This window comes from Lontra canadensis, unplaced genomic scaffold (assembly GCF_010015895.1).
Source record: "Lontra canadensis isolate GAN:19392208 unplaced genomic scaffold, GSC_riverotter_1.0 scaffold78, whole genome shotgun sequence".
NCBI classification, from domain to species: Eukaryota; Metazoa; Chordata; class Mammalia; order Carnivora; family Mustelidae; genus Lontra; species Lontra canadensis.
The window spans coordinates 5390777-5418495 of NW_022631072.1; the positions used below are offsets into that span (position 1 = coordinate 5390777).

General features: G+C 40.0%; 2 protein-coding genes across 7 annotated transcripts in view; one reads left to right on the forward strand and one right to left on the reverse strand.

Annotated features, from left to right (window-relative positions):
• Positions 1-27719, forward strand: part of CEBPZOS (CEBPZ opposite strand) — a 54499-nt gene that overhangs the window by 6397 nt on the left and 20383 nt on the right. For 3 of the 6 annotated variants that reach the window (XM_032881915.1, XM_032881916.1, XM_032881914.1), the window contains exons 1-4: positions 22605-22702; positions 24383-24443; positions 25769-25884; positions 27159-27203. In XM_032881915.1, the coding sequence (XP_032737806.1) occupies positions 24442-24443; positions 25769-25884; positions 27159-27203 (163 nt within the window). In that variant the 5' untranslated portion in view covers positions 22605-22702; positions 24383-24441. The other 3 variants (XM_032881917.1, XM_032881912.1, XM_032881913.1) reach the window with 3 other exon arrangements.
• SULT6B1 (sulfotransferase family 6B member 1) lies at positions 1659-19223 on the reverse strand. Its single transcript, XM_032881911.1, has 7 exons — positions 19025-19223; positions 17691-17803; positions 13614-13703; positions 12623-12749; positions 7613-7707; positions 4360-4516; positions 1659-1832 (listed from the first exon to the last, which is right to left on the reverse strand). Exons 1-7 carry the CDS (start codon positions 19221-19223, stop codon positions 1702-1704), a joined length of 912 nt encoding a protein of 303 aa, XP_032737802.1. The 3' UTR covers positions 1659-1701.

Consider the following 27719-nt stretch of genomic DNA (forward strand, 5'->3'; position numbering starts at 1 on the left):
GGTCATGCTCTCAGGGTCGTGGGATTGAGCCCTGTGTCAGGCTTTGTGCTAAGTGGGGAGTCTGTTTAAGATTCTGTCTCCTTCTCTGGCCCCTCCCTCTGTGTGCACTCTCGCTCTCTCTCTCTCGCTCTCTCACTCTCTCTTTTTAAAACATTTTATTTATTCACTTGACAGACAGAGATCACAAGTAGGCAGAGAGGCAGGCAGAGAGAGAGGGAAAGCAGGCTCCCCACTGAGCAGAGAGCCTGATGCGGGGCTTGATGCACGGTGGGATCATGACCTGAGCCGAAGGCAGAAGCTTTAACCCACTGAGCCACCCAGGCACCCCTACGCTCTCTCTCTCTCTCTTAAATAAATAAATAAATAAATAAATCTATTAAAAAAATAGATGAGGGAGTGCTTGGCTGACTCAGTTGGTTGGGTGTCTGACTCTTGGTTTCAGCTCAGGTCATGATCTCATGAGTCATGAGATCCCGCGGTGAGGGCCTCCCTCAGCGGGAAGTCTGCTTGAGATTCTCTCTTTCCCTCTTCCTTCGCCCCTGTCCCCCATATAAACAAATAAATCTTTTTTTTTTTTTTTTAAGAAACTCATTTCTATTTAGACACTTAAGGACACAGTGTGGTTTTTGCTCAACATTGCATTTCCAGTACAGGGCTTCACATATTAGGCACTCGATAAGTATTTATTGAATAAATTAGTGATTGAAGTGACTTCTTTTTTTTTTTTTTTTTTTTACCAAGATGTGGTTTTTAGAATATTAGATCAGGTAGGATGCTTTTGATGTAATAAACATAAAAATCAAACACAAACTGGTTTACAGTAGAAAGCAGAGGAGAGGAGGATTCTTTTTTTTTTTTTTTTTTAAGACTTTTTAAATTTATTTGACAGAAAGAGAGAGTACAAGCAGGGGGAACAGCAGGCAGAGGGAGAAGCAGGCTCCACACTAAGCAGAGAGCCCCATGCAGGACTTGATCCCAGGACCCTGGGATTACTACCTGAGCTGAAGGCAGACGCTTAACCAACTGAGCCACCCAGGTGCCCTCATCACCTAAAAGAATTTTTAAGAATTTTTATCCAGCCTTTCTTGGTGTTCTGAAGGAAGGGTTTTCAGCTTATGTAATCCACCATACTTCCAGGAATAGTATAGGGCCTCCTGCAGGGACATGCACAGAGTAGATGAGCAATGCATTTTCCTTGAATTATATGAGGACAGATTGAGTCACCTGACTTCAGTGCCGAGTTGGAATTACATTTTCCCCAACAGTAAGTTTGAGATAGCCACCACAAGTGCTTTGATCCACAGTGAGAGATGGAGGAATTATTCTGAGAAGACAAAAAATTATGCTTCATTGGGAGGGCTGTCTCGTGTACACTCAAACACTGACTTAGGCATGTTACTGATAGTATCTGCTTATGCTCTTGGGTGAACCCCATGAACAAGTGTCCCCACTGGACAGCTAAATGGCCTTTCCTCCAAAAGTGAGCAAACAAGTCTGAGTTTAAAAACTTCAAATGTAAAAAAAAAAAACAAAAAACAAAAAAAAACTTCAAATGTTCTCAGTATTATTAATTTCATGCTATTTATATCTAAATGTTATTGAATAATCATTATTTGGTTATTTGATCAACCTATTTCATTATTTAAATTTAATTATTATTCAGGAAAATAAAATATCCACGCTTGCTGCATTAACCAGAAATCAAGCTTGGCAATAGGATTCATACTTCAGCTTTGCTCCTAAGGAAGTGCCTGCGAAGCACTCTTTGAATTTTGCATCCATTTCCTGGTTCTGAGTTTCACTGAACAAATTCTTCCAGTCGCCAACTTCACCTGCAACACACAAAAAACAACAGATCCAGATATCTGTTAGAATATTTCTTCCTGGGGAGCCTGGGTGGCTCAGTGGGTTAAAGCCTCTGCCTTTGGCTCGGCTAGGGTCATGATCCCAGAGTCCTGGGATCAAGCCCCGCATCTGGCTCTCTGCTCAGCGGGGAGCCTGCTTCCTCCTCTCTCTCTGCCTGCCCCTCTGCCCACTTGTGATCTCTGTCTGCCAAGTAAATAAATAAATCTTAAAAAAAAAAAAAGAATATTTTTTCCTGATTTTTTTTGAGCTTCTTTCTTATTTTATTTTATTTTTATTTTTATTTAGGTATAGTGACACACAGTGTTACATTAGTTTCAGGTGTATCACACCTGAGTTCAACAACTCTCTAAGTTATGCCCTGCTCACCACATGTATAGATCCCCTCCGTCACCTGTATACAACACCATTACAACACCATTGACTGCATTCCTAATGCTTTCTTTGCCTTTTATTCTTGTGGCTTATTCATCCCATAACAGGAGAAGTGTACCTCCCATGCCCCTTCACCCCTTTTGCCCATCCCCCACCCCATTTCATCTCAATTTTACCATTTTTCAGTGCAGCATTTCACTCTGAAATGTGAAAATGGACACATGAAGAAAATTGGTCTTTTTTTTTAAGATTTTTTTAAAGTTTTTTTGTTTTGTTTTGTTTTTTGTTTGTTTTTTTTTTTTTTTTACAGAGATAGAGATCACAAGTAGGCAGAGAGGCAGGCAGAGAGAGAGAGGGAAGCAGGCTCCCCGCTGAGCAGAAAGCCCCATGCAGGGCTCCATCCCAGGACCCTGAGACCATGACCTGAGACCATGACCTGAGCTGCAGGCAGAGGCTTAACCCACTGAGCCTCCCAGGCACCCCAAGAAAATTAGTCCTAAGAATGAACGTAGACTCTTGTAAAATTAACGATATTCACTGGGGATTCCCCATCTGTGGCATGGGAGGTGATTTGCTCTTTACATCACTGAGGGGACGATAGGCTTCAGAGAGCTCCTATTCCCCCCTCCAACACCCCCCCCATCTCAAGCTTTGAGACATAAATTTCCACTTTTTGAAAGTCATTTTTTTTTTCCCTCTGTAAAGTCTTTTAAATACTTTAACCCTTGAGAGGTTATCAGTTTCCAGCAGGATTTTGTGAAAACCTCAGATTATTGAAAATTTTGCAGGAAGTTATTTTGCCTGAGATTAGGATATGTTTTCTCTTTGCTCTTAGAAGTGAAGGAAGTTACTTCTTTCTTTAGAATCTTTTGGTGATTTGGGTTGAAGGTGTAAGTTCCTTGTTGCATAGCCATTTGAAATGTATATTTATAAAGAGGATTTGATGACAGGAGGAAATGCTTAGATATATGAAGGGATTAACATAAAACACAAAACTATTTACAAATGTCATCCACTACATAAAAGATCACAGAGTAAGGCCGGAAGAAATATGCTAAAAAAGTTAAACATGCCTCTGGTGGGAGAAATGTGGATAATTTTTAATGCTTTTTCAAATTTTCCTGTGCTTTCTGAATTTTCTACAAAGACTATTATAACATTTTTAAATTATTACTTTATTTTAGAATTTTTCTGTTCGAATAGTGCTTGATTAACAATGTACAGAAACATTCTATTTTTCCCCCTCCTTTATAGTTTATCAAACAAGGCATAAAAATCGAGAATAATGTCAGGAATCAAATCAAAGTCAGATTTATATTCAATGTTCCATTCACAGTGGGGATTTTAAATGGATCTTCATTCGATAAAGTATAGTAGAGTCAAGTAAACATACGTTCAAATCCTGATTCCACTGATCATTAGCTTTGTGACAATGGACAAATTAATATCCCTGAGTTTTGATGCCCACATTTGTAAAATTAAGGAATTAATATCTTTTTTTTTGCTATAAAATTTATGCCCAGCAAAAGGTCTAACAGATGGTAGATGCCTGATAAATGACAGTTGTCATTGTGATATGTGTTGCCTCTAAGTCACCTTATAGTTTCATTATATATGCAATAAAAGGACCTGGTAATCCCTTAGCTGTATTACCATAAATTTCCATAAGAAATTAGAATGCTTTAACGAAATTTAGTAAAATCTTCAAGTGACAGAGATAGCTAGTTGCTTATCCAATACTCATTATCTCCTCCCTTCTTATTAACAAAACCCTGATTTTAATTTGGTAATAATGTGCCCACCTTAAAAAAAAAAAAAAAATCACAGTTCCCAGCCAACAGTGCTGCCAGAGGTGGCCAATGAGGTGTACATGATTCTCTGTCTCTTGCTACTCCCTTTTTATTTTAATAAAACAATCCTAATGGCTTCTGTCTTGCCATCACAAAGTGACAAGCAGAAAGGCAGAAGGAGCTGAGTACACTAAGAGATTTTAGATATTTTGGACGTTCCAGTCTAGTTCAGGAGAGAAAAAGGAAATCCTGTCTTAACTTAAGGTCTAGTGATGTGGATTTCCTGTAACATGCAGATTGACCCGTGTCCCAGAAACCAGTGTGGCTTTACCTTTGCGGAATAGAAACGGACCAATAGCACCATGCGTTTCCTGGGACTTGGCTCTCATTACTTGGAAGGTACTCTGGGCTGAGATGGTTTGAATCTGCTCCCCCGTTAAAGAGAATCCAAAGAACTCAGCAATTTGTTTTATTCCAGCAGCCAGGTTCTGAAAACAAAATTTTCAGGGATAAACTTCCTTCTATGGGAATTGTGCCATAGCAAAAACAGGCTTCTTAGCCAGAATAGATTAAGCTTAGCACTCTAACTCATCTTTTTATCTCACAATCTTTAGACTTCTGTTACTTCTGTATCAATATTCAAGATAGCCTTACATCATATTCCGTATCGATTTTCCTTTGTACTTTCTTTTTTTTTTTAAATATTTTATTTATTTTTTTGACAGAGAGAGAGAGATCACAAGTAGGCAGAGAGGCAGGCAGAGGGGGTGGGGGAAGCAGGCTCACCACTGAGCAGAGAGCCCGATGCGGGGCTCTATCCCAGGACCCTAAGATCATGACCTGAGCCAAAGCAGAGGCTTAACCCACTGAGCCATCCAGGAGCCCCATCCTTTGTAGTTCCAATGTATGACTCTTCCTGAACTCTTCAGGATATAAATAATGATGGTAAACATTAAGTAGAAGGTAAGAATCTAGGTGATATTCACTTTACAAAAAAGCACCCGTCTAGAAGAGGTGAGGAAATTAATGTAATTGTACGTGATCATTCCAATTCTCTTTTCTTTTGAATCCTATGTTTAATTCCATCAGGAAAGTCTAATTTTTAGAATCATAAAAACTAGAGGGAGTCTTGAAATGTATCTTGTCTAAATACACTTGTAAATCGTGAACCCCCTCAACAGTATTGCTGACCAATGAAGATTCATGAATCTCCTAGGACAGTTTCTTAAACTGTATTCTACAGAACACTAATTTACTTTAAGGTAGTTATAGATGTTTCATGGAAAAAAAAAAAAAGGAGGTTGAAGAGCTGAGGTCCAATTAAGTTTGGAATCCTTTTGGTTAAAAAAAGATAACCTTTTTGTTTGCTTGCTTTTCCTATTGGATCTCCCAATCTTTACTATGCCATCTTGCAACATAAATTCCCAGAGGTCTAACAGTTTCCAAATCAGTTTGAACTCTAAGCAAGAATTATTAACATCCGGGCAACACTGACATTCCACAGAACACAAGTTTTAGAAACATTATTCTAGAAGGAGTCTGTTCTAGAAGGAGAACAGACTAAATTGGTATGTTCTTTCATGTCGAATAGATGCACTCTATCAACCAAAGGGACCGGTTCAGTGATACTTTCCTTTGATAAGAATGTCAGGGGAGACTGGTGTTAAGAACTCACTTCCACTAGGAGGCATCTGACACACTCCCTTCTTTTTAACATACTTTCTTCACTGGACTTCTGGGACCCTGGCTTCCCCTCTGCCTCAGTAGCCCCTCCTCTTTCTCCTTTGCTGATTCTTTCTGTTTCCCAAGCTCTCTCTATGGGGAACTCCAGGGCTCAGTACTTGGTCTTCTTCTCTTCTCCATCTGTATACATACATACATGGGTTTGTAATCTCACAGCTTTAATACCATCCATGTGCCAAATTTAGATGTACAGCCCAGAACTCTCTTCATTCAAGACTTTTATACCCAATTGCCTACCTGACCTCTCCATTCGGATGACTGATAAGCATCTCAGACTAAGCTAACACCAAAACCCTGATCTCTCCCACTATCCCGCTTTCACCTGCTGGCATCTCCTACTCAAATGATGACAACTCAATCCTCTCAGTTGGTCAAGCCAATAATATTAGAGTCTTATCTGATTTCTCTCTCTCTTTTTTTTTTAAGATTTTATTTATTTATTTGACAGACAGAGATCACAAGTGGGCAGAGAGGCAGGCAGAGAGAGAGGAAGAGAAGCAGGCTCCCCGCCGAGCAGAGAGCCTGATGTGGGGCTTCCTCCCAGGACTCTGGGATCATGACCTGAGCTGAAGGCAGAGGCTTTAACCCACTGAGCCACCCAGGCGCCCTGATTTCTCTTTTTCTCTTCACTCTTTCTCCTGTGCAGTCTAGAAACAAATCCTATTAGCTCTTCTCCAACATATATTTAGAATTCAACCACTTATCACTGCCACTGCCCCTTCTGGCCTGAGCCACCATCTTCCTTTGCTTGGACTACTGCAGTACTCTCCTCATGGTTTCACTACACTGTCTTTGCTTCTCTTCTAGTACGTTGTCATGCAGCAATCAGAATGAACCTATTAAAAATACATCAACTCCTATCAGTCTTCTGCTGGACTTCTGCAGTGGCTTCCCCTTTCACTCAGTAAAAGCCAAAGGATTTCAATGGCATGCCACATGATTCCCATGCTTCACTCTACCTCATTCCGTTGCCTCTGTTCTCATTGGTTAATCTCCTCAGGCTCACCCCTAATGACCCAGCCTCATTCACCTCCTTCATGTCACTTAACGATGCCAGGAACACTTCTACCTCAGGACCTTCACTCCAGTTGATTCTGTATGCCTGGAAAGCTCTTATTCCAGTTACCACTTGGCTCACTCCCTCTCTTCTTTAGATCTTTGCTCAAAAGATCTACCCTATTTATACTGGGATCTGTCCAACATCCCAATTCCCCACCGCTACCTAGCATTTCCAGTTTTCCTTAATCAGCTATGACATTTCTTTTCTCCCACATATTATAAACATTAAAAAAAATTATATTTATTATTTCTCTTTCTCTCTCCCTGCCTTCTTCAGTTAGAAGGTAAGCTTCTCCAGGGCAGTGAACTTACTGATTTGCTTATTGACGTATCACAAGGACCTAGAACAATGCTAATCACTCATTCACTAAATGCTCATGAATAACAATTCATGAATAAACAATTTTAAAAATAAGATCATATGGAAAGATCCAATTCACGGCCAAATGCATGTTCAGTTAAATCTCAACTGAAACCTACCTATTATTCTTGTCATTCTTATTCTTAAACCTACCTATTATTTCTGCCATTTCCTGCTATCTCAGCAGGAAAATAAAGCAGCCCCTCTTAGTAATAAGTTGCTAAGCATTACTTTGTTTCTGTTAAATAAAGAACCTAAGCCCCTACACATTGTATTTTTTTCCCTAGCACTGTCCCACATATCTGGAATACTCTTTCTTTAAATTGAATACAATATTCACACAGCTGGACGTTAAAAGTAAGTGCTCTATGTTTATTTTATAAGAAATTTTTCTATAGAATGTCAATACTCATAATCTCACCTCTTTCAGGTCTTCGTATAATATGAACTTAACATTTTCATCATCAAGATGTTTGTTCCAATTAATGGCAAAATCAAAATAACTTCCCCAAGAAACTAAAAACACAGGAAAAAAATTCTTAAAGAATTTTAAATAACTGAGGTTAAAATGAAAGATGGTTAATTTTATGCTCTAAAATATAAACTATACATATGTGTATATGCTCAAAAAAGATTTTTTAAAATATTTTATTTATTTATTTGACAGAGAGAGATCACAAGTAGGCAGAGAGGCAGGCAGAGAGAGAGAGAGAGAGGGAAGCAGGCTCCCTGCTGAGCAGAGAGCCCAACGTGGGACTCGATCCCAGGACCCTGAGATCATGTCCTGAGCTGAAGGCAGTGGCTTAACCCACTGAGCCACCCAGGCACCCCGAGATTTTTTTTTTTTAAGATTTATTTATTTGTTTTTGGAAGAGCACATGCCAATGGGGGGAGGGCCAGAGAGAGGGGGAGAGAGAGAGAGAAAGAGAGAGAAGCAGACTCCTTGCAGAGTACAGAGCCCCATCAAGGGGCTTCATGAGGAGCTTGATCTCATGATCCTGAGATAATGACCTGAGCCAAAATCAAGAGTCTGACATTTAACCAACTGAGCCACCCAGACACCACTCAAACATGATGTTTGTTATCACAAATCCCTCCTCCAAAAGAATTGCATAAACCATTCCTTTCTTGAGATTTCTAATCATTTTATTATCATCAATAATAACACAACTAAGCAAGTTGCAAAAGTGGTTTGATTAAAAACTGTCAGATATTCATGGTTAGGTAAATAAAATAATTCAGAAATAGTGAATGATACATGGAAACTGACAGATAGTGCCAGAAAGAAAGAAATGATGAGACAGATGTTGTCTAGATCAGCATTGCCCAATAGAAATTTAATGCAAACCACATCTGTAATTTTATTTTATTTCTGAAGATGTATTTATTAGAAAGAGAGTGCACAAGTGGGACAGGCAGAGGGATAGGGAGAGAAAATCTGAAGCAGATTCTGTGGGGCTCGATCTCATGACCTTGAGATCAGGACCTTAGCCAAACCCAAGAGTCCAATGCTTAACTGACTGTGCCACCCAGGCACCCCAACATCTGTAATTTTAAAAAAACATTAAGAAAAGCAAAAAATGGGGTGCCTGGGTGGCTCAGTCGTTGGAATGACCAACTCTTGATTTTGGCTCAGGTCACGATCTCAGAGTTGTGAGACCCAGCACCCCTAGCCCTGGAGTCCACTTCAGATTCTCTCTCCCTACCTCCTACTCCTCCCACTCATGTGCTCTCTCTATATATAATAAATAAATACATCTTAAAAAAAAAGACACAGTGAAATTAATTTTCATATTTTGTTTAACCAAATATATCCCAAATATTATCATTTCCAAATGTAATCAATATAAAAAGTTATCAAGAAAACACCACACTTCGTTTTGTATATTCTAAGAGCTTCCAAAAACCAGTGGGTATTTTACATTTAGAGAGTATCTCAATTTGAACGAGAATTCTCAATTTGAATAAAAAATACTTGATAAATTTTCAGATTTTTTAAAACTTTGGTTGAAAAAATAGATTCATACACTCAAGGTGTACCAAACTTATTTAAAAGTTTCTAATAAGTAAATTGAGTATCTGTTTTTAGGTTTAAATTGAAGCTCATTCAAATTAAATAAAAGTTAAAATGTAATTCTTAGATTGTACTTGTCACATTTCAAGTTCTCAGTTGTCACATGTAGCTAGTGGCTCCCATACTGGACAGTGCAGATGTGGACACTGGTGAGCTGTGCTGCTTGTTAACTGTGTGACTTTGAGCAACTCCCTAAACCCCTTTGTACCTCACTTTCTTCATCTGTAAAATGGGGTTGTTAGGAGGTTTAAATAAATGAACACATACTAAATGCTTAAAACAGCACCTGATTCACAGTACCCACTCAACAAATTTTAGCCATTATTGCTATATCATTAATAATAGCAATATTCTCATAATTATTTTCATTTTCATCATTATCATGAAGCCCTTGCTTTGAGCCAGGCTGTTACTACATGTTTTCTTTGTTGTGGTAAACACTGTAAGTTTCATACCCAATATCCAATACACTTCCTTTTTTGTTGCTACCCAAACTCTGATTACTTGGGTCTAAGCCAATTGTGAGGCTTTGGGCTCCTGTTTTTCAGCCGCCCTTAGAGCTGTGGTTGGTCACGGGTCATGGTTCTGGCCAGCAAGACACAAGCAGGAGTCTGCTGGAAGGTTTCTAGCAAACCCGTTGCTGTCTTGATGAGTCCTCTTCATGAGCTGAAGGAGATGCTTGGAGGGGCACTAGCCCACTTGAGAGTATGTTGCAAAAGGCGCAAGGGAGAGGCCATGGGAATGTCAGAGGTGTTGGCCCAACATCACTGGGCAGCTGAAGCTGTTGCCTACCCTTATTGTTTAGTGAGAAAAATAAAACCTAATATGTTTAGGCCACTGTGGGTCAGGTTTTCTATTCTTCCAAATGCACTATTGATTGATACATTTTAGCCTTCAGTCTTTAAAGCAATCCAATGTGAGAGGTACAATTTTTAGACCTATTTTGTTGATGGGGAAATAGAAACCCAGAGAATCTAAGTAAACACCTCAAGGTGACGTGGTTAGTACTTTACGGGTATTGTCATCTTTCGACATCTGTCTGACACAAGAACTAGTGTTGCCAAGCAAAATGCTATCCTGTCCCACTTCCTGTGGGTCAGATGCTCTTATCTGTACCTTAGAAGTAAGGAAACCAAAGTCTACAGCAATCAAATGTCTTGCTCAAAAGCACCCAGGCATGAGTGATTTGAACCTGGGTTTCAGTTCTAGCTCTGCTTACTGGGTAAGCAGGATGAATCACTGATCTCAGCCTCTGAAACTAATAATGCATTATATGTTAATTAATTGAATTTAAATTTAAAAATTAATTAATTAAAACAGTTCTAGCTCTGCTACTTAATGGCTGCGTGACATTCTTATGCCTCTATTTCCATCTTTTTTTTTAAATTTTATTTATTTATTTTGACAGAGATCACAAGTAGGCAGAAAGGCAGGCGGGCGGGGGCAAGGAAGCAGGCTCCCCACTGAGCAGAGAGCCCCATGTGGGGCCCGATCCCAGGACCCTGAGATCATGACCTGAGCTGAAGGCAGAGGCTTTAACCCACTGAGCCACCCAGGTGCCCCCTCTATTTCCATCTTTATAAAATGGGAACAGTAATAGTATTTATCCTTGTGGCATCCTTAGGAGAAATGAAATTTTAAAATGTATTCTAGGGATAGCATACAGTGCCTGGCATGTAGTAATTGCTCAGTAAGTGGTAACTATTTTATTCTCTCTAGTATTAATTACTATTTATTAATTAATAATAATTAGTATTTAGTATCAGTATAATAATAAATAATTAGTAATTAATCACTAATTATAAATATATAATTAATATAATTAACATATAGTATATATTAATTAATTATAGTATAGTAATTAATATATAGTAATAATATATAAATATATAGTAATTAATACATAATTATATTATATATTCTATAATATAATACTTATTATAGTAATAAGCGATGAAGCCCAATCCAGACCTCTCATTCCAAATCCTGTATATTTCCCAGTATGTTGAGCTTCCTCCATAAGTTGAATTTAACAAGTTTGTAAGGCAGAAATTTTATTCAAGTTAAGCCCAGCACATTTTATCATTGTCAGTCAAATAATTAGGCTGAACGTACAGAGCCACAAAGATTCCCTATCCCTATGATATATTGTTCCAGTTATGACAGCTTTCTCATCATTAAACGTCCTCTCGTGTTATCAGTGGGGCGCAGTTTCAGACATGCCGTAACTGCCTCCTCCATCCAGTCTCGGTGAGCGGTTCCCAGACAAACTACGCTTTCTTTGGGGTACTTCCTAAGCACCTTTCGTGCACTATTTTTTCTCTCCTACACCCCAACCCCCATACTTCCTCTCTGCTTTGGGGCCAGTACTGAATGCCCCCCGTGTGCGTGCATGTGGTTGCTGGGCTGGTCACCTTCAAAAGTGGTCTTCTTGGAGTGACCTGTCAACAGCTTCCCTTCTAGGATCATCTGGCATTAATTCTGCCTTCTACTCATACTCAAGAGAACCACCAGTTAGAGAAGGCATCTTTCATCTCTGGCCACTGTACCCATGGGAGTATTCACTGGTACCTACAAGCAGTGGGACCACTGACAAGTGATTTAACTTTTTTTATTAGTTTTCTCATCTGTGCCTTATTTATAGTTTGTTGTGGTCTTAAAAGAAATTGTGCACATACAACACCTACTTCAGTACCTGGAGCGTCAGTAGGTACTTCCAAAGTTGCAGCTAGCAATAGGCGGAGGTAAAACATCAACATGGTCTATCAAAGCTGATTTCCTCTCTGGCAGATGAATATCTTAGGTGAGGGGTTTTTAGATTTTTAAATTTATTATTATTTTTTTTAAGTTTTTATTTTTTTTTATTTTTATTTTTTTTGTAATCTCTATCCCCAACATGGGGTTGAACTCACAACCCAAGATTAGATTGTGATCTAATGGATATGAGAGTCACATGCTCTACTGAGCCAGCCAGGTACCCCTGTCCCATGTCTGTTCTATGCCTACCCCCTACTCATAGTCAACATGTGAATTGCCCAAATTATTATTATTATTTTTTAAGATTTTTATTTATTTATTTATTTGACAGAGATCACAAGTAGGCAGAGAGACAGGCAGAGAGAGAGATAGACCTGAGCTGAAGGCAGCAGCTTAACCCACTGAGCCACGCAGGCGCCCTGCCCAAATTATTTTTAAAAACGCTAATGTATTATTGTTTGGTGCTATAAAACTTCATTTAAAAGCAACTTTTTGGTTCCTGGATCCTCCATGATCTTTCTTCACTGTAAAACACAATTGATTTTTTGTTCTTAATGGGGTCACCTGTTGAAGTAAGAATTCTTTTGCCAACAGCTATACCTTGTCCTTTCATGAACTGTCTGAAGAATTCATCCCAAGAGCCATAGCTTGGAATATCAGGGACGTCATTGTGGAAATGGAAAAAAGATACTGCCGTATCTTTAGGGTTTCGAAATATCACCAATATCTAGGGAGAGAAAATTAAGTTAATTTATTCAGGTCTATGTTTTGAACCTTGGAAAAGTGAAGGGGTGAGCAATATCATTGTATATTTTTGTACACAACTTAATTTCGTTAACAAAAAGAGGAAGAATGACAAGAAGAAATTGAGGAAGAGGGGGTAGCAGGTGGGGAAATTTAGGGAAAGGGGAGAAAAAAGAAGAAAAAGCAGATCGATGTTGTAGTAGAGAATTTCTGCTAATGAACTTTGTAAAAAGGCACATAGAGAAGACATCAAAAAGGAAAAAAGAGGAAGCTCATTAGAATAATCACAGGACATGATCTGGAAAGTTAAATTGCAAAGTAAAAGTTGCAAAATAATATTAAGGAAAATGAAAATAATGTTCAGAGTTTGGTGGGAGAAGATCCAAAAGAATAAGAGTGACCAAAGCATCTGTAGTTACATATACATGACATGAAGTTTGCTATTATATGTGAAATTCAGAAATAAAATTGTTTCAGACCTCAGGAAAATAATGCTCACCAGAAAGAACAGCAACAGCAACAGCAAACCCTTCCGCTTGTTTTCCTAGATTGTACTCTCTTGTTAAACACTCTAAATATCTTAGTGGGATTCTGAAATCTATTCACTATAAAACAGATTTAAAATATGTTTAATACTAGGTATATGTTTTATATCCTAGCTGAAAACACCTTTGCTTTGCATGAAACTATAGCTAATATAATCTGAAGAAACAACAGAAGAAATACTAAATCTCACACTTCATTTATTAAAATTCTGTAAGATAGGAACTTAATCACATAGCCCAGAAAGGCAATATCTTAGACGTTAAATACTTCAAACTGACATATGAGTAAGAATGACACTCACCTTGGCTTTATTCTTGACGATGGACCCAGGTAATTTGTCATAATGGAGGTGAGTTGCCAAAATCCTTGGTGATGGGAACTGTTTCATTCTCTTAAAAATATACACAATAAAGTGAAAGTGTGGGTGTGTCTTATGGTCAATCACTCTTAAGTGTAGTATTTGAATGGTAGTTTCAAGGACCACTATGTCCTTGTGTCTTCTTCAGTTCCTCCTCAGAATTTTTTTGTTTTGTTTTGTTTTAGAGAGAGAGAAAGGAAGAATGTGCTTGTGCACAGGGGGAAGGGCAGAGGGAGAGAGCATCTTAAGCAGCTTCACCTCCAGCGCGGAGCCCTGTGTGTGGGGGTGGGGGAGGTTTGGATGGGGGGTGGGCTTGGCTCAGTCTCACAACCCCGAGATCATGACCCGAACTGAAATCAAGACTCAGATGCTTAATTGACTGAGCCACCCAGGTGCCACTCTTCTCCCAGTTTTTATTTTTTTTGTTTTCTTACTTTGTGGAGGCAAGGAATGGAAAAAACCATAAACAAATAATTTAAATCATCCTTTTGGAAGTCCTTGTAGGATCTGGTTTATCTTTTATCTTTTTATTTTTATTTTTTGGTCTTTTTTTGAAAAGTTTACCTTTTCTCACAATCACACCAAATTCTTTTTGTTCAAGACAGCTCATAATCTGCGGTCTACTCTTGAGTTAATTTGGCTCTCTTCTATATTCAAGGTTTTTAACAGAAATAGTCACGTTTTCCCATAGCTCCTCCAAACTTTTTTTTTAATATCTAGATTTTTTTTTTTTTTAACCAAAAATATTCCAGGGACACCTGGGTGGCTCAACCGGTTAAGCATTTGCCTTCAACTCAGGTCATGATCGCTAGGTCATGGGATCAAACCCCAAGTTGGGCTCCCTCCTCATCAGGGAGCCTGCTTTTTCCTCTTCCTCTTCCTCCATTCATGCTCTCCCTCTCTCTCAAATAAACAAATAAATAATTTTTAAAAAATTTCCACTCAAATATCCCAACAGAACCTGAAAATGCATAGTCACTTAACTATCTGAGAAATATTTTACAAGAGAAAATCTTGTCAGTGTAAGGACTCAATAACTGATTCTTTGTGTGTATGTATCTACTTTTACTGATAATTTAAGAAATGAATTGATCTGTTTAATCTGCCAGTGGGTTTTGTCTTAAAATCAGGCCTTTAGTATGTTATATGGGCTAAAGTTTCAAGTTTATTTCCATACTTGTAGAGGTCACTCACTGCTTGGTCACATTATTTCAGTGATAAAATGATATTTAGATATTTGTAGCCAATTGTTCTGTAAAAATTTAGTGGAGATCCCAACTCAAGCAAGGGCAAAACATAAAAAAAAGTTCTAAAAATAAAAAAGCCAATGTAAGTCAATTATATGGGCTCAAATGGTGATTAATAGTCATAATACTTGATTTACATCATTAGTTTTGAATGTCACTTTTAGATTCATTTACAGCAATCCTCTCAGGTAGGTGTTATAACCCCCATTTTAGAGATTAACAATAGGCTTTGAGGTTTTAAGTGCTTTGTACAAAATCACATAGATGGTAATTTTCAGATTAAGTTATAGTACGCTGTTTCCCCTACACTGCACGGCCAAAAATCACAAAAAGACATATGAGAAATGGTAAAGTTCCTAAAAGGATTAGAAAAATATCCAGGGAGAAAGTGAGAAATAACTGTAACAAAACTGCTATGCATATAATAAAACATTGACGAAAATGTGATATGGCCAAACTATAAGCAGCATAAAGACTGTATGTTTATTTTATTTTATTTATTTTTTTAAGTAATCTCTATGCTGACCCACAACCCTGATATCAAGAGTTGCACACTCCACCAACTAAGATAGCCAGGTACAGGAAAATATATGTATTTTAGGAAAGTTTTCTGTAAAGTGAATAGGTGTTAAGTAAAGCTTGTCTTCTTACTGATTTCCATTTTAAAATGGAGGTGCATGGCTGGCTCAGTCAGAGCATGCAACTCTTGATCTCCAGGTCGTGAGTTCAAGCCCCACTTCTGGTGTAGAGTTTACTTTAAAAAAAAAAAAAATTGGAAAACTGGGGATATGTTAGCATAAATTGTAAAGTTGATGCTAAACACCCTCTTTAGAAAAAATGTTACGCAGTGGTCTGGACAGGAGAAACCAGTGGGGCTTTTCACTGGCCCATCGTTTCTTACCTAGGAAAAAACTTCTTAAGCCTCCTGTCCACACATCCTGAGCCAGTCCTGACTGCCCACATCTGGGGGCAGTCAGCCACAAGCAGGATGGCTTACCTTACCATGGGCAGGAGCACATTTACCTCCCACTCCAGCCCCCCCTCCCCTAAGTCCCTACACATCTCATTTGCATATGATTTTCTGCGACTTTAGCCCGATCCATGGAAATGACTTTCTTCCACATAAAATCCAACTTCTCAGCTTATGTTTGTCATCATGCCAAGTGTTTCTGTCATTTTCCAGAAACCACTTTCTAAGTCCCAATCCAATAATTTATTTCTTAGTAACTGAGTTCTTCTGTCTGCTTGGTAGTTGGGAGTCTTGGTAGTAAACACGTCTCAAAATTTTGCTGAGATTGTGGTTCCTCCTTGAATACAGCCTTCCCGTCCCAAATGCATTTCTGGTGTATCTAGGTAGGGCTGGCGATGGTCTGACTCTCACCTGTCCTGTCCAAGCGCTGAAGTCTTGAGGCAGATCCTTCCTCCCACCCTTTTCTTGCCTTCCCTAGCAGGAACCAGAGTATCCTGTCTCACACCCAAGCCCCACTTAGTTTTACTGATAAAGTGAATGATAACATGTGGTAAGGTGAATTAGAACAGGCAGGATGACCTGTTAGAATGTTTACACACACCAGTGACTTACTCTCTCAGCTACTACTTGATCCTTTTCCATCTCCCCCGCCCCCCCCAACACACACACACTAGAGTCATCATGGAGGCAGGGACATCAAAGGTAATGTCTTATTAGGAAAAGTCTGGGGACTGCTGACATAAACTGAAGGCAGGATGATCTGGGCCTTAGAAGAACCCTCCTATGGCATTCCACCCAAGTCTCCATCTTCAGAGACAAAGCTTTTTTTCATTTCAATTTCTTAAAAAAGATTTTGCTTTTACATTTATTTACTTAAGATTTTTTTTTAAATATTTTATTTATTTATTTGACAGACAGAAATCACAAGCAGGCAGAGAGGCAGGCAGAGAGAGAGGAAGGGAAGCAGACTCCCTGCTTAGCAGAGAGCCCAATGCGGGGCTCGATCCCAGGACCCTGAGATCATGACCTGAGCTGAAGGCAGCGGCTTAACCCACTGAGCCACCCAGGCGCCCTTTAAGATTTTTTTTAAATGAAGATTTTACTTCTCTGATAAAGTGCAAAAGCATGTGTGAGGCGGTGGGGGTGGGGTGCAGGGAGGGCCGGGCGGGTGTCAGGGCAGGGAGAGAGACAAGCAGACTCAATGCTGAGTGCCAAGACAGACCTGGGCTCAACCTCAAGACCCTGAGATCATGACCTGAGCCAAATCCAAGAGTTGGATGTTTAACCAACAGAGCCACCCAGGAGCCCCTAAGATTTTATTTTTTAAGTAATCTCTATACCCAAATGGGGCTCAAACTTACAACTCTGAGATCAGAAGTCACATACTGTACCCAGTGAGCCAGGCAAGCAACTCTGGTTTTAATTTTTCTTCAGGTTTCTCGGCTTGCTTTCCCTCCTATTTTTTCTTTTACAAGTAGGCTGTCTATATATATTTTTAACCTCTTATAGAGGTTAAGAAGTGCTAATTGGAAAACTTGGGTTCAAATCTTGGCCCTGCCATTTATTAGCCCCTTGACGTTGGTTAAGTTTCTAACAGTTTTGCCTTTTGTCATTTGGTGATGAGGTTATTTTGCCATGAAATGAGGTCATCCTTGAAAAGTGCTGGGAGTATATGGTGAGCACAAAATAAGCTGCCCAATTATTAGGACTGTACTTTCTGAACTCAAAACTAAAACGATACCTCAAATGGAAGAAATTTTCCGTGATAATTTACTATAAATTTAAAGGCTATTTTGTACTAACCTCGTATTTTTCTGGGTCCCCACATTCAAGAATTGGGAATTCTGGATACTCATACTTTTTCTTAGATTCAGCAAATATCAGCTCATTAATGATGTGGAGAATCCAATTTGAACCTTAAAGAAAAATCAAAGAATCAAAGATCATTAAGGAGTCTTGATTTATTTATTTATTTATTTATTTATTTATTTTTAAGATTTTTATTTATTTATTGAGAGAGAGGCAGTGAGAGAGAGCATGAGCTAGGAGAAGGTTAGAGGGAGAAGCAGACTCCCCGTGGAGCTGGGAGCCTGATGCGGGACTCGATCCAGGGACTCCAGGATCATGACCTGAGCCAAAGGCAGTCGTCCAGCCAACTGAGCCACTCAGGTGCCCCAGGAGTCTTGATTTAGCAAAGGCATGTTACTTTCACATATATATCATAAAAATTGGGTGGAACCTACAACCATCCTGTGGTATGAACAATCAGTTCTTCTGCATCTGAAATAAACTGGGCTGTGGGAGGAAACAGAGTTTTGCAGAAAACAGCACTTCTTGCTTACATTAGTACAAAATTTATCTTATTTTGCAGATTTTTCCTTTAACAAGTGGCAATACTGCTTGAATCCATAACATGTTCCTTACAGAACACTGTTATGTTATAGAAATGATTGCTTATTGCATATCATGTATTATTTCCTCTTACACTAATGAATATTTTATATAGGAGTACAGATATTTTTGATTTTATGAAAACCCAGCATCGATTAACAGGAAAATATCAAATGAAGATGGCTTCAATAAGCACTTAGAGATGAAATAAGTTAAAAAAATCAAAAGTGGATTGTGAGATTGTGTGAAATAGGAGAATTTAGATTCTTAATGTCTCCTCTCCCATTAGTGAATCACCATGCAAAGCTGGTTTGCGAAACTAAAGGATGGATGATGTTTGATCCTGAAAAATATTCTATTACGTGGAAATCGTCATAGGCATTATAGACATGGGTGTGCTTTTGCCTTTAGTCAAGAATCAAGATGAAAACGATTATTGCTCTCAGTGCTTGATAGCAAATGGACTTTCCTGCATTCATCTTTCTGGTAGCTAGCCCCACCATGCATACTTTCTACATCCATCATTCAGCAGACCTCCTCCCTCAGACACCAAGGTTTCTAAGTCTAGCAGTTCTCATTATTGACTCCACAAGTTATGCTCTTAACCATCTTGATCATCCTCCCCACTGCTTTCTGGCTAGCTTCATGCAGAGATGAACTGCCCTCCTCCCCAACCTTTGCCTAGGACCCTGTGCAACCTACTCACTATGAAAAAGTGCCCTGGTAGAAAATGATTTGTCATTTACCACACTTTGGATAAGATGCGAGCACTATGTCATCACTTCTGGCTTCAAAGGTGTCCAAGGCCTGGAAAGTTTCTGAGGTGCACATGGTGATTGGGTACGGAATCCCCTGATGAATGAAAAACAAGTGAGAAAGTGCAGTTTCTTTTGATTTTTCCAAAGCTTCGTCAATATAGTCAATAAATTTGGACTTACTGGCCATGCTGGCTCCCTGCTGATGAACCTGTTCTGTAGCTGTCCAGGGGCAGCAATAGCTTTTAATGGAGTTTTTCAGGAGGTGGAGTAAAGGTCTCCTCCCATTCACATGAGAAATAAATTCTTTAATTCTCACCCCCCTTCTCCCCACCTGCCTTTCCGCACGCCCACCTCTGACAAAAGGCAAACCGCAGGTGCAAAGCAACCTGAGGATCAGGGAATATTACCCCAGGGGCTGATCATATCACCGTTACAGACAATCCCTTGAAGGAAAGTAAGAATAGAATCTCTAACCAGATGACAATAGATATTAACTATCTAACAAATAGTTATTTAACTGAATCAGACATGCAATTTTTCCATCACAGGAAAACTGAGGAAATTTTGTATGTCAACAGAACATATCTTACTAAGGCAGGTAGTAGATGTAAGAGAGCAACTTTAATTTTTTTACTTTTTTTTAAAGACTTTATTTATTTGAGAGAGAGAGAGAGAGAGAGCTTGAGCAGGACGGAGAGGGAGAAGCAGGCTCTCCCCTGAGTAGGGAGCCCAACAGGAGGCTCGATCCCAAGACCGTGGGATCATGACCTGAGCTGAAGGCAGACACCTAACTGACTAAGCCACCCAGGCACCTTGGAGAGCAACTTTTAATCTCCATTTTACAGAGGGGAAAGAACTGACCAGAGACAGTTCCTAGATAGATATGTTTCTGGTTTCATTATATTTGTAATAATATATTTTTAAAATGTTTATAAAAAGGTAAAATTGGAATATCTGACTGTCTTACTATTTTTGTATTTCCATACAGTACTTCCCTTGAAGGTGTTATTACTTACATAACAATGGGGTGCTATTCACTGTAGGTGGGAAGCTGGTGTGTTTCAGACTCTCCCTCCCAAAAAAAGAAAATGAATAAGACTGGACTCCCTGCCAAGCTGCTTAGTGGGATTGTCCCTTACATTATAGTCTTTGTTTTCCTGGGGAGGGTGGAATTTAAGGCATTAATTCAAAGGCAGCTGTTGTCCTTTGCTTGCTTCTTAGTGAGTAAAATGATAAAAAAGACAATATACCTGGATCCTGTTTTGACACTAATGCCTATAATTATAGGAGGTTTTGGGAGGCTGTTTGGAATTGGTAATGTGAGCTTTGATTCTTCTTAGTCTCCCTGGGCTCAGGGCAAGCTGTCAGTCTTTCAGTTCTACCTACTTATTTTTTTCTTAAGATTTTATTTTTTAAAGTATTTTCTATATCCAATGTGGGGTTCCAACTCACAACTTTGAGATCGAGAGTTGAGTACTCCACCAACTGAGCCAGTCAGGTGCCCCCTCCTTGACTCTTAATTGTCTATATGCGTGGTGGAGGGAAACAGCACGAATGATTGCATAATAACCTAGATTTATGATTATTTGTACTGCTGTGCTTTTGAGTGCAAGTGGGCCTCCAATTCTGTGCAATCCCAGCTTCTGTTCAGTTCCTGGATCCACCCAAGCCCGAGATAAGTGGTGGGGGACCGTTAGAGTGCACCTGGCTTAGCTCATGCTCCTGGTGGCATCAACAAAGGAGGTTTCTTTAAAGCTCCTTTCCTTGAAATTAAAGACATTGTTCCCTCTTAATTTTTTCTTTCTTTTCACTTTTTTTTCCTAGGCTATGGACTTATATCAGAGAGAGAGAGCGAGAGAGGAGAATTCTGGAGAGAAAGACAGAGAGGGAGAGAGAAGTTGAGAGGATGAGAGAGAGAGGGGGGGAGAGTGAGAAAAAGGAAAACCAAAACAAAACTGGTGACCAAAAATGTCTAGGTTGATTGAACTATATAGTCTGATTAGTAAAGCAGGAAAGCAAGGATCAAGAAGCATAAGGCTCTTGGAAAGAAACTGAGGATTCTTGGAGGGGAGATAGGTGAGAAGATGGGATAACTGGGTGATTTGCATTAAGGAGGGCACTTGATGGAATGAACTGGGTGTGATATGTAACCGATAATCACTGAAAATAAAAAAGAAGCATATGGCTCTTGTGTGCCAGTTGGCCCAAGGCTGATTTTTAGGGGAAGGTAAATTGGCTGCTCCCATGCCATCCCCCTCTTTATGTAGTACAGTGCCTCTTCAGGATTAAATTGTGCTTTCCCCCTCTTCTTTAGCAAGAGAAGTGCTACTTCCTAGTGTAGTACAGGATTGAAATTTACTTTGGAATCCCACATATAGGGGGAGGGTGTAACCTCTTGGTATTTTGGGAGTTTTTAAAAACTGGCTTCCCTCTTCAGAATTTGAACACCAGCAAGATAGAGGTGGATGCTGGAAACTTTCAGGGTCCAGGGCAGTTTATCTGGTGACACTTTGTCATCCTAGACTGGGGGTGATGGAGAAGCACTCCACTCCAGCACTGGGCAGCTGGCAAGCAGGAATCTTGCCCCCACTTCCCCAGCCTCAGGGACAGTGCTGCTAGAGGCTGTAGGTCCCCACTGCTCTGTGTCCTCCGGCCATCTGAAGGGATGGCTGGGTCATCACCAACATCCTGGGCTTCTCTTCTGCAGTAGGTGTCTTCTGGCACTAGTAGAAATGGGTCATCCAATCTCTGCAACCTTTTGTCAGGTGATTAAAAGAGCTTCATTCTGAGGATCCCAGACAGGTCACTCTTTCTCTTTCCGTGGGAGAATGGACAGCAAACTTCCTAGGTACTTGTTAATGATGAGATCCCTGCTGCCCCTGCTCTTACGATCACAACAGAGGACTGGAACTTTGGCTAACTTCTGTACCTTGGACATGATGAAGCAAGGGAACTTCTTTCAGGTCACTTGCGTCCTTCTGCTAGAGTTAACAAATCAGGGTCACACTGGGAATGTACAGTCTCCCAAAGGAGACTTTGGGAGGGGTGGGTGCTGGAGACTTAGAGGAGGATGAACAGGACTTATGAACTGCAGAATTTGAGCATTTGCATTCCAGGGGTAGGGCTGCGGCAGGCTAGTTACGTCTGCCTACTGAAGTAGGTCTGCATTTCTAACAAGCTCCCAGGTGATGGCCATATTGCTGACTCTTGGAGACTATCACACTTTGGGTTGCAGAGTGTAGAAAAATAATTGAACACAAGTTTTTTGAGTCAATGTCTTAAGTTCAAATCCAGTTTTGTCTCTTGTTAGCTCTGTGATTGTAGGCAGGGTAAAATTCTCTCTTTCTTTGTAAAATTAGACACTCATAGCACGTATTATGACATAGGGTTTTTGTGGGGATTAAATAAATTAACAGACAGCCCGCAGTCAGGATCTGCTCTCAGTAGGAAGAGCGCGATAAAAGGTAATTACGGTATGGGGCGGGACCAACGCCGGGAGGGGCGGGGCTTTGCCAAACCTTGCGCACGCGCGGTCCTGTGTGTCAGCACCTCAGGTAAGAGTGGGATGACGGCTCGAGTTAGGCGTCCTCACTGGGGCTCGACAGAGCACGAAGTGGGCAGGAGTTTGGGGGGCCTCGCCAAAGTTCTGGGGTCATACGGAAGAAGGTTGGGTGTCACTATATCGATTCAGCGGGAAGGCGTGGGACAGGCCCGAGTGTTTCCGGGTCGCAAGGCGGGCGACCTTGTCGCCGCTGTCGGGCGGTGCGGCCTGCGCTGCACACTCGAGTGGGCTGCGGGCCGCGCGGGAGCGTCCGGGCAGGCGGGAGAAAGCTGGGGGCCGCCGGGGGCCGCCGGAGTGTGCACCGAAGACCCGGGGGACGGGGAGCCGCTAGGGCCTGAGGATCGCGGGTAGCCAGCCTGACGCGCTCTCGGAAGCCTCGCTGGTGCCTTGGTTCTGGACCGTGGGAACCTGGAAAAAGCGCTTTAGCTGATAAAACCCAGGGATGCTGAGAGACCTTGCTCTCCAACATGTAGAGTGCGAGAGACCTTGCCGTGTGATAAATCATTTTGCCTGAGAGGCTGAGGCGCGTCGTTTTCCAGCTGTAGCGCACAGACGAGGCGTTTTCCGACGCAGCATTGCACGTTTAAGCTTGTGCACCCTGAGTCCGCTTCTCAGCCAGTGTCATGCAAACCCCGTGACACACAGCGCTGCTTTTCTTCGAGCCCATTGGAAGACTGCTTTGTTTCGTTTATGTATCTACGTGTGTATGTAAAGTAGGCTCCACGCCCGACGCGGGGCTTGATCTTCGCACCCTGAGATGAAATCCGTGGTTCCCCTGACTGGGCCACCCAGGTGCCTCGAGCACTGCCTTGTTTTAAATTTCACCTAAGTTCTATCCTTCTCCAAAATCCCGTCTAATCTTACTCTTTCTCTGCCAGCTAGTAACCCAACTTTGTCGTGGACAGGTATGCCTTTGGTGGTCTTTATCAACCAGGCTTTATCAATCGTTAAAAACACCTTTCTTGAAGCTGAGGGACTTGTAATGTAAAATGTGTATATATGTATTTTTAAAAGGTAAATGCTGTAACAGTGTTACTTGTACTTTATTTTTTGAACCCTTAATCTCACCTCCCAACAAAACAAAACCACATTTTACTAGGATTCCTTATATTGAGGACATTGCTGCAGGCACGCTTTATTTATTTATTTATTTATTTACTACTGTCAATTTTTTTTTTTTTATAAACATATATTTTTATCCCCAGGTACAGGTCTGTGAATCGCCCGGTTTACACACTTCACAGCACTCACCATAGCACATACCCTCCCCAATGTCCATAACCCCACCCCCATCTCCCAACCCCCCTCCCCACATCAACCCTCAGTTTGTTTTGTGAGATTAAGAGTCGCTTATGGTTTGTCTCCCTCCCAATCCCATCTTGTTTCATTTACTCTTCTCCTACCCCCTTAGCCCCCCTTGTTGCATCTCCTCTCCCTCATATCAGGGAGATCATATGATAGTTGTCTTTCTCCGATTGACTTATTTCGCTAAGCATGATACCCTCTAGTTCCACCCACGTCGTCGCAAATGGCAAGATTTCATTTCTTTTGATGGCTGCATAGTATTCCATTGTGTATATATACCACATCTTCTTTATCCATTTGTCTGTTGATGAACATCTAGGTTCTTTGCATAGTTTGGCTATTGTAGACATTGCTGCTATACACATTCGGGTGCACGAGGCACGCTTTATTTTTAACTTAAATTTTTTTTTTCACCTATTGCACATTAAAAATTACCCCAAGAGAGATCCTTGTACTGATCATAACTTACTCCCTGTCAGGTACAGCATCGTAAACAGCAAAACAGTTCTCCCCACCCACTCACCTGCCTGTTGATTAGATGTAAGTTCTTTTTTAACTTCCTTGGCTTCATTTTTTTTTTTTTTTTACGATAAAAATAGTAAAGTTTTAATCTTTTAGTCCCCAGGGTGATCACATTATCAAAATGAAGGAAGGGACACCTGATAAAGCAATTAATAGGATAATCCTACAAAAGTAGGGTATTTAATTACCCCACTCTCAGGCATTGTGAAAAGGAGTCAAGAGGAAATGGTGTAAATGCATGGTGGTGAGCAGACAGCTGGGACTGTAGAGTATTAGAGATCTTACTGTCTCCGCACAGAGGGCAGAGAACAGTACGACAAAGAGCGTACATTGGACAGTATCAAAATCCTGAGATTAGAAATGACTGAGTTGTCCTGTTGTTGGATTATAGGGAGGCAGAGTAAGAATTTGCATTTACATTTCATAGATTCAGTAAGAGTCATATGTTACTTTTTTTAAGCTTACTATATAGCCCTTTCCCTTGTTCAGCTTTTACGTTGGGAGGAGAATGAAGACTCAAACCCTTTTTTGGATTAGCTTTTATTTTAGTGAAAGGAAGAGTGTCAAGATCTAAAGTCTAGTTTGCCACTTACTGGGTGATGGTGGCTAGTTTTCCTCCTGGTCTAAGGGCATCTTGTACAGAAGTCATTTGGAGTTGCTTGCAAATGCACACCTTACTGGGATGCTAACCCTAGACTTGCTGAATCACAGTCGAGGGACTGGGGAACTGCAGGTTTAGGCTCAGAAATGTACATTTTTAACAAGTCTTTTGGGTGATGTAATTGGTTTGAAAATACTGTTAGAATAGCAGCTCCCCAGAACAAGTTGGTTTCTTTAACTTTATATGAAATGCTTCGGCTGTGGCACATAGTTCAAAATGTGTTGTATAAATAAAACCTCCAGCTACGAAACATAAACAATCACTTATAGAATAACCTTACTTTTGTAGGGTACTTTCAAAGAGTTTTCACATATGGCGCCTATTAGATCATATCTTACTTCCTAGCTTGGCTAAAAATAATGATTTACCTTATCAATATTCTATTCTTAGGCAATTAAAAATCTTAATTCCATCAATTGTTAGTTCTTTTTACAGTGCTTTTATCAGTTTCATCTCCTTTTTGTGCTTTTTCCAGTGGTGTCTTTGGTTCATTGTGTCGGGTAGAGAATGAAAACTAGGACTGTGGGACATATCAAATACAAATAAGCATACAGTAACTTTAGGGTTTTAATCCCTAAATTATTCAGACTGTAGGAATGAATTGGAGTTGCTTTTGTGGAAAAGGTATTCACTTTGTGTATGCTCATTCAGGTCTATATGTATTTGTTATTGTTGAACTTAGGATGGCCCGCACTATGGAACCAGTGGCAAAGAAGATCTTTAAAGGAGTTTTAGTAGCTGAACTCTTGGGCGTTTTTGGAGCATATTTTTTATTTAATAAGATGAACACAAGCCAAGGTAATTCTAGTTCAGTAGTTAATGTTTTCTAGGGGGGGTGTGCAGTTTGCTAATACATTGAGGTACTAAACAGCATTTTTAGAGAAATTGCTTCTTCAGTATATTAGGCATTTTGGGTTGCTGGAGGAGAGGGGTAGGGAATGGGGGGGCTAAAATGATGGGCATTGGGGAGGGTATGTGTTGTGGTGAGCGCTGGGTGTTGTGTAAGATTGATGAATCACAGACCTGTACCTCTGAAAGAAGTAATACATTATATTAACACTAAATGTTAACCTTTTTATGGACGTAAGAAACTTGGTGTTAATTATTGTGGACTTAATGACTCTTCTCCCTAAGTAATGTTACTTGTAGACTAGGGAAAATGTTTCATACTTGGATTTTACTTGTCTGGGGCACAGAGCAAGTGTCTGGTCTGGCTTAGTTTGGGAACACAGGTGGAAGAAATTCAGCCCGCTGCTTATACCTCATTGTTTCATAGACTGAGTAGTGGTGGAGCTGAGTTGTCAAGTAACCAGTTTCAAAAGCGATCAGAGTTCCTCCTCTGCTATCAGTAACTGGGTACTTAAAACCTTTCCCATGCCACCAGCTGCCACTGAAAGTGCTGTAACACATTCTGGAGGGAAATTTTCTATTAGAGCCCTCAACTTTTAAAATGAGGAAATGCTGCTTCTCTTTCCCTAGAGCAGGTAATAGTAGTCCTGGGGGTGGTGGCCATCTTTGAAACTTGTCATTTGTCCTCTTAAGGTACTTCACTGAACACTGTGTTCTAGGATGCTCAGTCACTTGTGAAGTATAAGTGTATAAAAGAAAACATCCAAACAGTATATAAAAACAAATTCAAGTTTCTAATTCCACAGCAAGGTAAAATGGAATCCAGTATGTATTCCAGTATTCCATTTTACCTTGCTATGGAATTAGGAACTAGACTCTATCCGGTTTTTGAAGTTGATCTCAAACTTCATAGTTACATAAGAGAGTTACACAGTAACACGGAAAACTTACTTTTCTAAATAAATATTTCTAAATAAATTACATCATATATATAGGCCAAATTTGAAAAAGTCCAAAGTAACTATGGGGGGGCAACATGCAAGGCAAGTGCAAATTATACCCAGTGCAGCAGAAAGTTCCTGATTACCAGGACCTTAACACACATTTCTTATCTATACGATTCCTGTCTCATAGACCCTAAAGCTAATGCTAAATTATGTGGCTCCATGTTTTAGTTGATGAATTTCTAGTCATGTCTAATTTTAAGACCTTTCTTTCATCAGATTTCAGGCAAATGATGAGCAAGAAATTTCCCTTCATCTTGGAAGGTAGGTTTTTCCTTAAGAGTATAAAACAACTTTTTCAGGCACCCTTTAAATTAAGGAATTTCTTTATGACCAATTAAGGGTTAAAATGCTTTTTTTTTGGGGGGGGTGATGTCAGTTTCCAAGAAAAATTACTGTTTATCCCTATTTTAGCTCTTTCTGAGAACACATGGTGGCGGAAATTCTCTTTTGGAGATGAGTAGTTACCAGTGGTTGAAAACTTTGGAATGAAACACGTTTGAGGTGATGGTGACAAACCACAGCTTAAAACTTCAGTGTGACCTCTGATTTGCTAATTTCTTAGAGCAGTTTCTTTGTCCAGCTGTGGTAATTGTCCACCTTATGAATAGTTGTAAGGGTTAAACAAGATGACATTATGTAATCACTTAGCACAATAATCTGGTGTAAAGTAATGCTTAATAGTGCTCATTACCATACTTAGTACAGATGTTGGAGGGCTTTCCATGAAATATGTATCCTATTATCTTTTTCATTTTACCATGTAGAAATAAGGAAAAG